The sequence below is a fragment of the Triticum aestivum genome, chromosome 1B (assembly GCF_018294505.1).
Source record: "Triticum aestivum cultivar Chinese Spring chromosome 1B, IWGSC CS RefSeq v2.1, whole genome shotgun sequence".
In the NCBI taxonomy this organism is placed as follows: Eukaryota; Viridiplantae; Streptophyta; class Magnoliopsida; order Poales; family Poaceae; genus Triticum; species Triticum aestivum.
The window spans coordinates 564,602,814-564,616,706 of record NC_057795.1 but is presented as its reverse complement, the minus strand read 5'-3'; the positions used below and the strand labels follow the sequence as shown (position 1 = coordinate 564,616,706).

The 13,893-nt window shown below is 48.2% G+C and overlaps 2 protein-coding genes across 2 annotated transcripts; both read left to right on the top strand.

Moving 5' to 3' along the window:
• The first annotated feature begins 8,648 nt into the window (after nucleotides 1-8,648).
• LOC123138562 (uncharacterized) lies at nucleotides 8,649-9,304 on the top strand. The gene has a single exon (XM_044558537.1). The coding sequence runs from the start codon at nucleotides 8,739-8,741 to the stop codon at nucleotides 9,051-9,053; it is 315 nt and encodes a 104-aa protein (XP_044414472.1). The 5' UTR covers nucleotides 8,649-8,738; the 3' UTR covers nucleotides 9,054-9,304.
• Nucleotides 9,305-11,549: 2,245 nt separating this feature from the next.
• On the top strand, nucleotides 11,550-12,846 carry LOC123138551 (uncharacterized). The gene has a single exon (XM_044558534.1). It carries the CDS (start codon nucleotides 11,585-11,587, stop codon nucleotides 12,659-12,661), a length of 1,077 nt encoding a protein of 358 aa, XP_044414469.1. The 5' UTR covers nucleotides 11,550-11,584; the 3' UTR covers nucleotides 12,662-12,846.
• Nucleotides 12,847-13,893: the final 1,047 nt, after the last annotated feature.

Sequence of the window (13,893 nt, the reverse complement as noted above, 5' to 3'; positions counted from 1 at the left end):
CTTTCGGTCTCTTGTGTTCTGAGGCCATGTCTGTACATGCTAGGCTCGTCAAGTCAACCTAAGTGTTTCGTGTGTGTAAATCTGGCTTACACCCGTTGTATGTGAACGTTAGTATCTATCACACCCGATCATCACGTGGTGCTTCGAAACAACAAACTTTCGCAACGGTGCACAGTTAGGGGGAACACTTTCTTGAAATTTTAGTGAGGGATCATCTTATTTATTCTACCGTCGTTCTAAGCAAATAAGATGTAAAAACATGATAAACATCACATGAAATCAAATAGTGATATGATATGGCCAATATCATTTTGCTCCTTTTGATCTCCATCTTCGGGGCACCATGATCATCATCGTCACCGGCATGACACCATGATCTCCATCATCATGATCTCCATCATCGTGTCTCCATGAACTTGTCTCGCCGGCTATTACTTCTACTACTATGGCTAACGGTTTAGCAATGAAGTAAAGTAATTACATGGCGTTATTCAGTGACACGCAGGTCATACAATAAATAAAGACAACTCCTATGGCTCCTGCCTGTTGTCATACTAATCGACATGCAAGTCGTGATTCCTGTTACAAGAATATGATCAATCTCATACATCACATATATTTCATTCATCACATCCTTCTTGGCCATATCACATCACACGACATATGCTGCAAAAACAAGTTAGACGTCCTCTAATTGTTGTTGCAAGTTTTTACGTGGCTGCTATAGGTTTCTAGCAAGAACGTTTCTTACCTACGCCAAAACCACAACGTGATATGCCAATTGCTATTTACCCTTCATAAGGACCCTTTTCATCGAATCCGATCCGACTAAAGTGGGAGAGACTGGCACCCGCTAGCCACCTTATGCAACAAGTGCATGTCAGTCGGTGGAACCTGTCTCACGTAAGTGTACGTGTAAGGTCAGTCCGGGCCGCTTCATCCCACAATACCGTTGAAACAAGATAGGACTAGTAACTATAAGCATATTGAACAAAATCAACGCCCACAACAACTTGTGTTCTACTCATGCATAGAATCTACGCAATAGACCTAGCTCATGATGCCACTTTTGGGGAACGTAGCAGAAATTCAAAATTTTCTATGCAACACCAAGATCAATCTATGGAGATTCTAGCAACAAGAGAGGGAGAGGATGAGCATCTTCATACCTTTGAAGATCGCTGAGCGGAAGCGTTACAAGAACACGGATGAAGGAGTCGTACTCGTAGCGATTCAGATCACGGTTGATTCTGATCTAAGCACCGAACAACGGTGCCTCCGCGTTCAACACACGTACAGCCCGGGGACGTCTCCTCCTTCTTGATCCAGCAAGGGGAGAGGAGAAGTTGAGGGAGAACTCCGATAGCACGACGGCATAGTGGTGATGGAGCTTGTGGTTCTCCGGCAGGGCTTCGCCAAGCACTACGGAGGAGGAGAAAGAGTTGGAGGAGGGAGGGGCTGCGCCAAAAACAAGCTTGCTGTAGCCCTCCCACCCCCTCACTATATATAGGGGGAAGGGAGGAGGAGGAGGCGCCCTAGGGTTCCCTAGGGAAGGGGCGGTGGCCATAGGGGAAACCCTAGATGGGTTTGGGCGCCCCCACCCCCTAGGAAACTTGCCCCCCAAGCCGGGAGGGGCGGCTGCCCTAGGGGTGGCGCCCCCACCTCTCCAGGTTACGTGAGATGGGGTGGGAGGGGCGCTCAGCCCCTTAGTGGGCTGATGTGCCCCCTCCCCTTGGCCCATAAGGCCCCCCAACATTTGTCGGGGCCTCCGAAACCCCTTTCGGACACGCTGGTCATCACCTGGTACCCCCGGAACAATTCTGGACTCCAATACCCTTCGTCCAATATACCGGTCTTCACCTCCGGATCATTCCGGAGCTCCTCGTCACGTCCGGGATCTCATCCGGGACTCCGAACAACCTTCGGTAACCACATACTATTTCCCATAACAACTCTAGCGTCACCGAACCTTAAGTGTGTAGACCCTACGGGTTCGGGAATCATGTAGACATGACCGAGATGTTCTCCGGCCAATAACCAACAGCGGGATCTGGATACCCATGTTGGCTCCCACATGTTCCATGGTGATCTCATCGGATGAACCATGATGTCGAGGATTCAAGCAATCCCGTATGCAATTCCCTTTGTCAATCAGTATGTTACTTGCCCGAGATTCGATTGTCGGTATCCCAATACCTTGTTTAGTCTCGTTACCGGCAAGTCACTTTACTCATTCTGTAATGCATGATCCCGTGACTAACTACTTAGTCACATTGAGCTCATTATGATGATGCATTACCGAGTGGGCCCAGAGATACCTCTCCGTCATACGGAGTGACAAATCCCAGTCTCGATTCGTGCCAACCCAACAAACACTTTCGGAGATACCTGTAGTGCACCTTTATAGTCACCCAGTTACATTGTGATGTTTGGTACACCCAAAGCACTCCTATGGTATCAGGGAGTTACACAATCTCATGGTCTAAGGAAATGATACTTGACATTAGAAAAGCTTTAGCAAATGAACTACACGATATTGTGCTATGCTTAGGATTGGGTCTTGTCCATCACATCATTCTCCTAATGATGTGATCCCGTTATCAATGACATCCAATGTCCATGGTCAGGAAACCATGACCATTTGTTGATCAACGAGCTAGTCAACTAGAGGCTCACTAGGGACATGTTGTGGTCTATGTATTCACACATGTATTGCGGTTTCCGGTCAATACAATTATAGCATGAACAATAGACAATTATCATGAACAAGGAAATACAATAATAACCATTTTATTATTGCCTCTAGGGCATATTTCCAACAAAAAGTTGCTTGTGAAAAACTTCCCTGTCCAAACTTTGTTTGTGACACACAAATTCAAATAGCCCGTTTACTTGGGGGCTCCCTTGCTGGAGTTTTTCCTCTTGCATATGATTATACTTGCACGGCTTCGTTCCTTGTTCGTGTATTACGCCACAATATGCACCATATTGACCTAAGTGATTTGCAAGCTGGGTGGCCTGGCTCCTGTGCTTACCCCTACTTTCCTGATTGTTCGACTAGGGAGTAAAGGGAGCACCTCTGCAATTGTCACGACCGGTTCTTCCGAGCTCTGACCTCAGACTGGGTGAAGCCGAAAGCTAGTGCTCTTATTGTTATTCAATTATGGTCGGCACACAACGGAACTCATGAGTTCAAAAAATCTATTGCACAAGTCTCATATTAAAAATGAGCACCAAAGAAAGGTATCGATGGGGGTAGTATTTTCTTCGAAGATGCTTCTTACACTTTGTCAGTAATATAGCATAAGTTTCCTGAGCGCGCTTTGTTTGTTACAGCCTTATGACCTAATTTCCTGGTTATCGAAAACACCGTCGATATTCTCGACAGGTGGCGTACATAACACTTTTTGGTCCTTGACCGAAGAGGGAGAAGCCGACAGTCGGTTAAGATGCGTTCAAAGTTCGGGTGAACATAGATATGATATAAGTACTTCGGTACATACAGTCATTCTTTTACCCAAGTCACTTGGGGGCTCTGAAGTTTATATGAGCTGTTTTATAATAAGTGTTCTTCTTCCTAGTTGTTGAAAAGTTTTTTTTTCTATCACTCCTTTTTTCGACGCAAGTGTGTGGTCAATAGCCCGATTTCCCTCTCATCCACCTTCGGGGTAGTAGGTTGAAGCCGTAGGCTGACCCGCTTGAAGTCTTGAGATAAGAGGTGTCATGTTAAAGCACGACAGAAGCACAATTTTTTCTCTAAGACCAATTTTCAGATTGGCACTGAACACTTGATCTTGTTCGGACGTCAAGTTCTTACTGATGTTTCTTGGTTTTCCAAGTTTATGGCACTTTTCAACTATTTGTGTGTTTTCCGCATAAGTCTCGCAGTGTACCGCCGGACACCTTTAGAGATTCGGCAAAAATTCTCGGATATTGCTATATATGCATCGGTTTCAAATTGTGTCTTCGGTCGATAGTTGGGTTGCTCGGCTCCTGTGCTTGCCTCCTACATTCCGCTTTGTTCGGTTAGGTGTGCAAAAGGAAAACCACTGCGATTGTGCTTCCAACTCGTATGATTAAGCACCTCGGTGGAGAAAGCCGAAAACTGACTGTCACAATAAAGCATAAACTGGTTAGCAATCCGATGACTATGTTAAATGACGGGCCGTTCATAACATTGGCCGAAGTGTTTACGGCTTGACCTCGGTTGTCGCCGAACACTAAGCGGGGGGCTACTTGCTGGCCTCCCAACTTTAAGCTCCTATGACTAAGTGAAAGTTATAAAGCCCGCATATCTGATTGCCTCGTTTCCGCCAACACAACCACCTTTGGGCACCGAGACGTCGGCTAAGGGTTGTTTTGTTATTCCGGAAACACCCTGTGTAGCACCTACAAGGGGTAGAAGCCGACGATGGGCCACTTTCAGATTATAAACGGTCGCAACAGAAGTGTAACTTTGGGTTCATCTAGATCACAGAGTTCAGAAGCTTTCCCCGAACTAAATCTCAGTATTTCCTCCCACATTGATCGGAGTTGAGGTTTCATGATCATGCTTAGCATGACAACCCAAAAGAAAGGAACCAATAGAGGGACTATTTTCTTTGGACGATGTTTCTTATGTTAAACAATAATATAACATGTCTCTCTGCGTACCTTTGTTTATAAAACCGTATGGCCGGATTGCCTTGTTTGCCACAAATCTTTGCCCTCATAAAGGCTTTATAAAGTGGGACAAACACTCCCTGGCTACTGGCCGAGGAGGTTGAAGCCGATGGCCGGTCGACAAATTTTTGTACAATGCGAATGCGAGCATTGATGATGCAAAGTACTTGGATACATAGAATCATTACACATAATTTGTGATTTTACTTTGGATATCGATCCTTAATTTGGCCACCCGTGCCCACATTAAGGCTCAGGGGCTACTGGGCTTCGTGCTTATTATTTACAAATATTAAAGGGGTACATCGATCCCCTGATCTAGTGTTGTCACCCGACCAGTGTCTCGGGGGCTACTGCATTGACAATCCAATGCAGAAAATTTAAAGTGCAGTATAGTTTTCGAGGAGATTATTATCCTCAGGATGGTCGGCCGCACCCAACCTGAGTCTCGAAGACTTTGCACACCGCATTTCTATTCCTATGTATGCTGTCGAGCTAGGAATTGATCCTCAGGCTGATTTCGTGCATCGACCTGAGTCTCAGGGGCAACTAGGATCAGCGGTTTCATGTTTCCCTTCAGGTGCATCTCGGGTTTTAGTCCGACGCACTTACCTCGAGGGCTACTGGCTATATATCTCAGCAGAGAATAAAATGCACCAACCAAAAAATCAGCCCGCAATCAGGGATGGTGCACCACCTCGGAAGCAGTCCGACATTAAGCTCGGGCGCTAGTGGCTAGCTCCATAGAGGGCATTTCTGGCATTAAGCTTGGCTAAACTCCTTCAACTTTTTGAACCTAGATGATCTATGACATCTCGGATATAGTCCGACGTTGGAGCTCGGATACAGTCCGGCGTTGGAGCTTGGACACAGTCCGACGTTAGAGCTTGGATATATTCCGGCGTTGGAGCTCGGAAGTAGTCCGACGTTGGTGCTTGGCTGCAAAAGATACCTCAAATGCAATCCGGCATTGGAGCTCAGACGCAAGAGGACGCTGCCGCCCGGGAATAACTTCAAACCTGAAGTGTGGCATAATAATAACAAGGCATTGATAAAGGCCGGAAACTTAAAGGGGCTCCTCGGATACCCGACATATAAACTCTTCGGATTTACTTTGCGATCCTCAAGATCGAAGATGAAAAGATTTGTTGAACCAGTTTTCAAGACCGACGACCGAAGATGAAGAACAGTTCGGAAGAATCGAGGAGCATCCCCAACTTGAAGACCGGTTCAGGGGGCTACTGACGGTGTCCTGGACTAGGGGGTACTCACCACATCATCCCGCGATCAGTTAGATTGGGCCGAGGACCCCCATGGCTGTATACTCATGGGCTAGTTCGGACAGTTGCTGCATACAAGGATGATTCCACAAGACTTGGTGATCAAGACAAGGACTCCTCCCCCACCGGCGTATTCGGCTAGGACTCTTGTTACCCTAGGCCTATGGTACATTATATAAACCGAGGCTAGGCTAGTCGATAGATGATTATGACATTACTCATCATACCTCTAGGGTTTAGACCACAACATATGATCTCAGGGTAGATCAACTCTTGTAACCCCTATACTCATTATAGTCAATCAAGCAGCATGTAGGGTATTATCTCATCAAGAGAGCCCGAAGCTGGGTAAAATCCCGTGTTCATGTTACCATTGATCCTAAGACACACATCTTGGGACCCCTACCCGAGATCCGCCGGTTTTGACACCGACAGCCACCACACAGGAGCACCTCACCACCGGTGACTAGCTCCGCTGCTCCCCCCATCACCTTCCTCTCTCCCTCGGTTTTCCTTTTCTCTCTCTCCCTCTGGTTTGACTCACCCTCCCATGTCCATGCCCGTGTAGGTCATCGCCATGGACGACCAGGAGCTATCTGGCATAGCCGGGAAGAGGAGCCCCACGCCGCTGCCTGGCTCTTCCATAGAAACGGGCCCTCTCCAACAGCCACCGCCAGATCTGGTCTGCCGCTGTCCGTTCATGCCTCCGGCGACCCCAACCATCGCTAGATCGAACCACTGCTGCCATTGACAACACGCATGGGATGGAGATTTTGTTTTTGTTTTTGAAAGTAATAGCAGTAGCGCGGGCTATAAGACCCTCTACAGACAATTAGTAGTAGCGCTGTCTACAACGCACGCTACAGCTAACCATGTATAGCAGTAGCGCGTGTCAACACGCGCTACTGCTACAAGTTAGTTGTGGCGCCGTATCAGTAGCGCGGGCGCCCAAAACTCGCGCTACTGCTAGGCTTTTTCCCTAGTAGTGCTTGCTGGAAATCGATGACTCCATCTCCTCAACCGCTACACCGGGCTCCTACTACTCTCGTACTCGTACTAGTTGTTGGATTCCCCCGAAGAGCAAGGGTGATGTAGTATAGTGGCAGAAAGTATTTCCCTCAGTTAAGAACCAAGGTTTATCAAATCAGTAGGAGTCTACAAGCTAGCAAGATAAGCAGCACCTGCGCACAAACAAAAAAAAATGCTTGCACCCAACTTGGCAAGGGGGTTGTCAATCCCCAATTGCAAGGTTAACAAAAAATAATGATAGATAGTGATATGGCAAATGACAAAATAGTAAAGTGAGCAATAGAGCAACACAAATAATAATAGAGAATGCACCCGAGGGGCATAGGTTCATGTCATTGTTGCTGCCATGAGCCGGAATTGATGACCCGCATGCCATTTTGGTATAGGTACGCGCTACAGATTTGAAACATGGTTAAAGACCGGCTAAACCTTCACCACATTCTCTTGCTATAGGGCGCTGTTCCATGGAGCGACCATTGCCCCCTACTCGTAGCTAATTTGGAAAGGTTAGCTGCCGATGAATGCGAAGATTTTCCTTTGGCTAGCCTCCCAACCAGGAGAGCGAGATCCTACACCACTTGCTCATGGGTTGCGTCTTCTCTCGCATCGCTTGGCATGACACTATGGCCTGGTGTCGCCTGCCCGCGCCCTTCAGACGACATGGCATGATTCTTTGACTTGTGGTCCACAACAATGTCCATGGCACTGGTTATCTTGCGTAGGGGTATTAACTCTCTGATCATTCTAACAGTGTGGACTATCTGGAAGCACTGTAATGTCAAACTTTCTGATGGACCCCTCCTCCACTCAGCTCTCCAATGACATCAGAAAGGAGGCGCCTCTATGGGCTAGAGCCCGCGCCAAAGGCCTTGATAGATTAATCCATGTAACCTGAACTTACTCTCTGAGGCTGAGCAATCTTACTCCCTCTCTACTTAATCCGCGCTTTTGATGTCACCATGCTTGTGTACGTCACCAAATGTAGCATCCCTATAAACTATCTCCCCTACTTATGAATGGAATGATACACATCATTGTATATCCGCAAATAAAGCTTCACCAGATTCAACCCTAGCTCTTGAAGTTGGATGATGACGACTAAGCTTTTGTTGACAAACGTTGTGATAGATAAAAGGAAGCAAATTGCACATTTAATACGTCAACTCACTGACGCATTAGAGCATCGCTAGCAGATCCTGTAAAAACGGTCAAACCTTGGTATTTACGATACAAGCTGGAAAAATCACCCCGAACAGATCCTGTAAAAAAATTGCAGGCTCCCCTATATTCGAGCCCCAGTCCGTTATATCTAGAGGATTTCGGCTGTTTTTGGAGGATCCTGCAAAGCCGGACAAAGCCGAAGCAGGGGACCTCGCGACGTCGCGCACGAGCAGCGAGCAGGCGGAGGAGCTCACAGGCGGGCGGCCGAAGCATCGCCAGAGCACGCGATGGCCCGGTGTGTCACCAATGTAGGCAACGGGCCAAATCAGGCGGCAGGCCGGAGCGGCGCTGTTCTGGCCGACCAGAGTTCGAGTTCGTCCATGCGTGCGTCCCAGAAAAGAAGAAGCATGAGGAGAAAAACAATGTTTACTGTATGGGTCTATATGATCTGTTCCACCCATGTCTCACGGTACCGTAAATTCGTTTTAGGCGTGTTTTTACACGTGGTGCTAGAGACGCTCTTACACCAAACCCTCGTCTAGATTGTTGCCCACCAAAACCCTAGAATCCCCTAATCCAATCCCCACCGGTTCCCCACGTCTGCCGATGGGGCTCTTCTCGTGGTGGAGGGGCTCCCGCCGCGGCTCGCCGGAGCAGGCCCCGAGCCAGCAGCCGGCGAAGGGAGCGGGAGGCGCGCAGGCCCAGGTGGCCGTCCCCGGCACCCACGGGGCGGTGGAGGTGCTGCGGCAGCGGCAGCGGCAGCCGGACGCGACGGTCTTCGAGTTCGGGTCGGCGGCGGAGTCGGGTACCGCCGTCACGCTCGCTGGCTACTGCCCCGTCTCCGACGAGCTCGAGCCGTGCCGCTGGGAGTTGGTGCCCGCCACCGGCGAGGGCGCCCCGCAGTTCCGCATCGTGTTCTGAGCACGAGGAGATAAGCACCCCTATGCTGCCGTCGCGGTATCTATCTTGGGTGTTGCCAGGTTTCATGGGTACAAAGGTGTGGTCTTTGGCTGTATACTGGTGCTTGTGAATTTCTCGAAATAAAACTTGAGATATTGATGGGTCCTGGTGGATGATAACATGTGCTGGTTGGAATGTTGGGCTTGCTGTCGTTTGTGATGAACAAATTAGCCAATTTCAGCAGCTATTTATAAGACTATCAAATTAGCTTATCTTGATGGATTGCTGTACTTTTTGGCTTTTGTATGCACTGAAATTTGTGGGCCAGCCATTTGTTGAAATATTTTCAAGATGCAAACTTTATCTTCTTAAGGATTAGGAAACCGTGGTGGAAGTCAATTTGCTCACTGGGAGATGTAGGAGTGTATGTCCTGTTGCATTGTTAGACATGAGTCCAGACGATATTTCCTGCCTGGACTTGAATTGCTCCATCACCAATGGTAAGGACAAACACCTTACCACGACTGTCCGAGCAATAATTTCCTCATTGAGCTACACATATGCAGTCATTTCCTGCCTTTTTTGTATCTGTACCTTACCTTTGGGCTTAGACTTCTAATTGATAGCACATCCATAAAGATCCCAAACTATTTGGTTCATGTCAATTGGAAGAAATTAGCTTTTGGCTTTCAAATTAGCTTATCATGATGTATTGCTGTACTTTTTGGCTTTGGTATGCACTGAAATTTGTGGGTCAGCCATTTGTTGAAATATTTGCAAGATGCAAACTACTCCATCCGACCCAAAATGTAAGACGTTTTTTGACACTACACTAGTATTAAAAAACGTCTTACATTTCGGGATGGAGGGAGTAAATCTTTATAGAGAGAAATTATGATGGAACCTTGCTCACTGGGAAATGCTAGGAGTGTTATCCTTACCTTTGGTTTCAGACCATTAATTAATAGCACATCCATAAAGATCCCAAATACTGTTGGCCCATGTCAGTTGGAAGAATCGTCTAGCTAGTGCTAAAATACTGTTATTTGTGAACTCAGTTCTGTCTTATTGGGGGTCCATTTCTCCTTCCTTTCTGATTTCATAATGTGAAACTTTTGAGTTCATTTAAGTTGGCCAAGGTGAATCATGGAACAACTGGGTGGTCAGAATTCTCCAAAATGATTTGCTTCACTATTATTTGATGGAAATGAATTGCTTTATGTGGTTAGCCATGTCAGATTTCCGCTCTGAACTCGCTTGCAAATTGTTATCTTAATAACCTGTAACCTGAACTAGCTCATAATTTATGATGCTATTGTATATTTTATGGCACTAGAGTGGCGCTAGTTTTCAGGTTTTAGTACTAGTAGTGTAGTAAGAGGCTACTAGCATAACAGCAAAGCTGATGAGTGGTGATGATGAACACCTCTTGTACTCGAGGTTGAGCCTGGATTCCAAGAGTGGGGAGAGCAAGCTCTTAAATGGATGTAGAAATTGCTAGGAAGATAGGTGGGAGCAAATACATTTTGTCGTAACTTTTGACTGTCTCTGAAGACACAGACGACTATATGAGTTTGTACGGTCATAAGTTGCGTGGCAACTTAAGGTTGACTACCAATCTGTAACCTGTATACATGTAGCGGTTTTAAAAGAGAGTGCATTTGTATGTATCAGACAACTTTCGGCTTTGCCTAAACAAGAATCATAGCCTGACATGTTCTTTTGCTGAATCTACATTCTTTTCTTTTCATTTGAACTGGTGAAAACCCATCAGCACGATCCAAATATTACAAATTCATATTCCTGTTCCTGGAACAACTTGGCAGGACTTGCTATTTCCGTTAACAAGTGTTGGAGAATAGCTGTTGCCTGAAGCTGTGAGAAACGATATCAAAATATGTAATAGGGATACCATATGTATTTATGATCTGAAAGCGGGGGTACATTGCCACTCAAACTGATGGTGTATTGAATCAGTGTGTTGTGGTCTTGTGGACCATCTCTGTTTGTTTGTCGAGATAATATAACCTGGTTATACTCACTTGTTGATGTACTTCCTTTTGTTCTTGATATTCCTGGAACGTATGTGCTCTATCATTTGCAAACTATCAGATGTGCATTACTTTAGTTCCTCCCTCGGTTTTAAATTATAAGATGTTCCAACTTTTTCTTGAACCGGGTGTATATAGACACGTGTTTCAGTGTGTTTTGTTCACTCATTTCAGTCTGTATATAGTCTACTTTGAAATATCCAAAACGCCTTATAATTCGAAACGGAGGCAATAGTTTTGGTTTTGTAGGTCTGATATGAAGGCTGGTTGCATCCCAGTGATTTGAGGCCACTCTGTTTTGCTGCCCATCTTATGATGTCAGTCACTTGTGTCTGCTGATTCTCTTCTGCTCAGTGCTCACTCACTCATTTTCTCTGATAAATTCCAGCAACTTATCAGAAAGTCCTTTTGCAGCTCAGATATTGCACGCAGATTCTGGGCAGTGGGGCCACGCTGTCAGTGTCCAAGCCCGGCTCCCCCAACTCGCTTCCCGCACGCACCATGGAGGAGCAGAGCACCACACCTTATCGTCTTCTTCTCTTGTTCGCGCCAATGGCGCTCTGCCTCTCGAACCCTCCTCCCTCCTCCAAGATCGCACTCAAAGCTCCAGTACCGCCACTCCCGAACCGCTCGTTTCTCTTCCCGCCACCGCGCCTGCCTGCTCTCCAAGTTGCCCTCCTCCGCGGTCCGCCGCCGGGGCGCGTCCAGTCGTCGTCGGCACCGTCGGCCCCGCCGACGGACGGCTTCCCGACGCCACCATCGTCGAGGGAGGAGGCGGTCGCGCAGGCCAGGTCGTGCCTGGCCACGGCGCTGCGCAAGCCGCTCAACAACTCGCTCCCGGCGCGGAAGCTCAAGAAGCAGCAGCGGCAGCCCCGGTTCCGCGCCGAGATCCCCGTGGTCGACGACTCGCCGGGCTCCCTCGCGCGCCTCGCCTTCGACGTCTTCTCGGGCCTCGGCGTGTCCCGGAAGGGCTCGCCGGCGAGGCTGCTCCTCGTGTGGCCCTCCGCGGAGGACCTGGCGGTGGCCGTGCGCGAGTTCAAGAACTGGGGGGACACGTCGGCGCTGGCGCACGCGCAGCTGGACTCGGTGGCGCCGGACGCGCTGAGCGCCTGCGACGCCGCCGTGTTCCTGTCGCCGGGCCGGTCGCAGGTGGAGAAGCTGCGCGCGGCCGTCAACGCGCTGGACCCCAGGCCGGCGGTGCTGTTCAACCCAGGGTGGAGCTACGAGGTGGAGGAGGAGGGGTTCGGCGGCATCGCCAAGGGCTTCGTGGGCTCCTTCAACGTGGTGTACTCCTTCATGGGGCTGGAGGTGAAGGGGCTGCTGAGCAAGAAAAAGGGGGTGCTGCTCCGGTGCGTGGAGGGCGGCAGGTTCGGCGGGGAGAGCTGGGTGCTCATGATGGAGGGCGAGGAGAAGGAGCCGGAGCTGAAGGTGGTGTCGCGGATGAAGCGGCGGCCGACGGTCGGCGAGGTGGAGAACATGATGTACAACCTCATGGCCGCCAACTCGCCGGTGACCAAGTCCGCCAGGTTCCTCAGGGAGCTCGTGTCCAACGTGACGGGAAGGAAGGGGAAGCAGTGACATTGGTTCCCTTGGACTTGTGTGTTCACGGCGTCTCCTGAATTTCTTTCTGCTGTCGTGCCAATTGCCTGAAAACTCTGAAATGGTTCTAGTGGTGCAGCAACATGTTTGATTTTGTAATTCAGGCGGCATTTGCACAGCATCTGCAGATTATAATAGGCAATGTTAACCAACGGATAAGGGAAGTTTTGTGTGCTAGGAAATGAGAGAAATCAGGTGTTCGAAAGCTTGAGATTAACACGCAACAATAGATATCTTGCCCGGCTCCAATGAGGAAGGGGCGAAGACGGCGCCGCGCTTTCAGCTCGCTCCAATGCTTGTAGTCGTCGTTAGGTGTTTTATGGACATAGATATATTTTTTATTCTGGTGTTTTTTGTACTACCTTGACATGAGTAGATCGAAAGTTTTTTCCGCAGGAAAACACATCAACAATAGATATCTTTGTTCATCATGGCCCTTTTCAGCATTCAGAACATAATTGAAGGGATTTTTTTTTATGAAAGGCTGGCACCGCTGCTTTCATTGCGATCATAGGACCAGGCCAGCTTGATGAAGGGAGGCATGATGCAGCCGGAGAATTGCACCGAATAAGCCGAGCTGGCAATGAACTGCCCATTGGCAGTTCAGCGCCAGGTCAGAGCATCCTTCTGTCACGGTCGCAACTGCACCAATTGGAGTCACACTAAAAATCAGTGAATTGGCCGATGGATTCGACAATAAGGTCAGCCTTCAAGTGTTGCATCCATTTGTCATTCTCCATAGCGGTTTTTGTGGTTACAGTCCGGAGAGTGTACTGCTTGAAGAGATCTAGGTAAAACTCTTTGGAGCTCTACAGGTGCATCCAGGGGGTCCGTCCTGAATTTTGAAAGGAAATTTTCCATTAGGAGCATGGCTCTGCTGTTTTTTTTAAACGAGGCAAAAGACATGCCATTTCATTAATTAAGGAAGAAGTATAACAATGTCCGGAAACAACAGCCAAATCTGGCAGAGATAAAGCAACTACCCGTGGGGTAAAATTACTTCAAGACATTTGGCACCTGCCAACACCCACAATCTTGCTTCCTCCAGGATCTTGTCCACGATTATCATCAAAGGCGTAGAGACGTTTCGAAAAATCCTAGCATTCCTCTCCTTTCAAAGTTCCCAAGAAATAAGCATAAGTAGGAGGCCATTCCTTTTCTACTCGGCAAGCCCGCGAGGGCAAGCTCGGTCCACCAATCTCTGACACGGT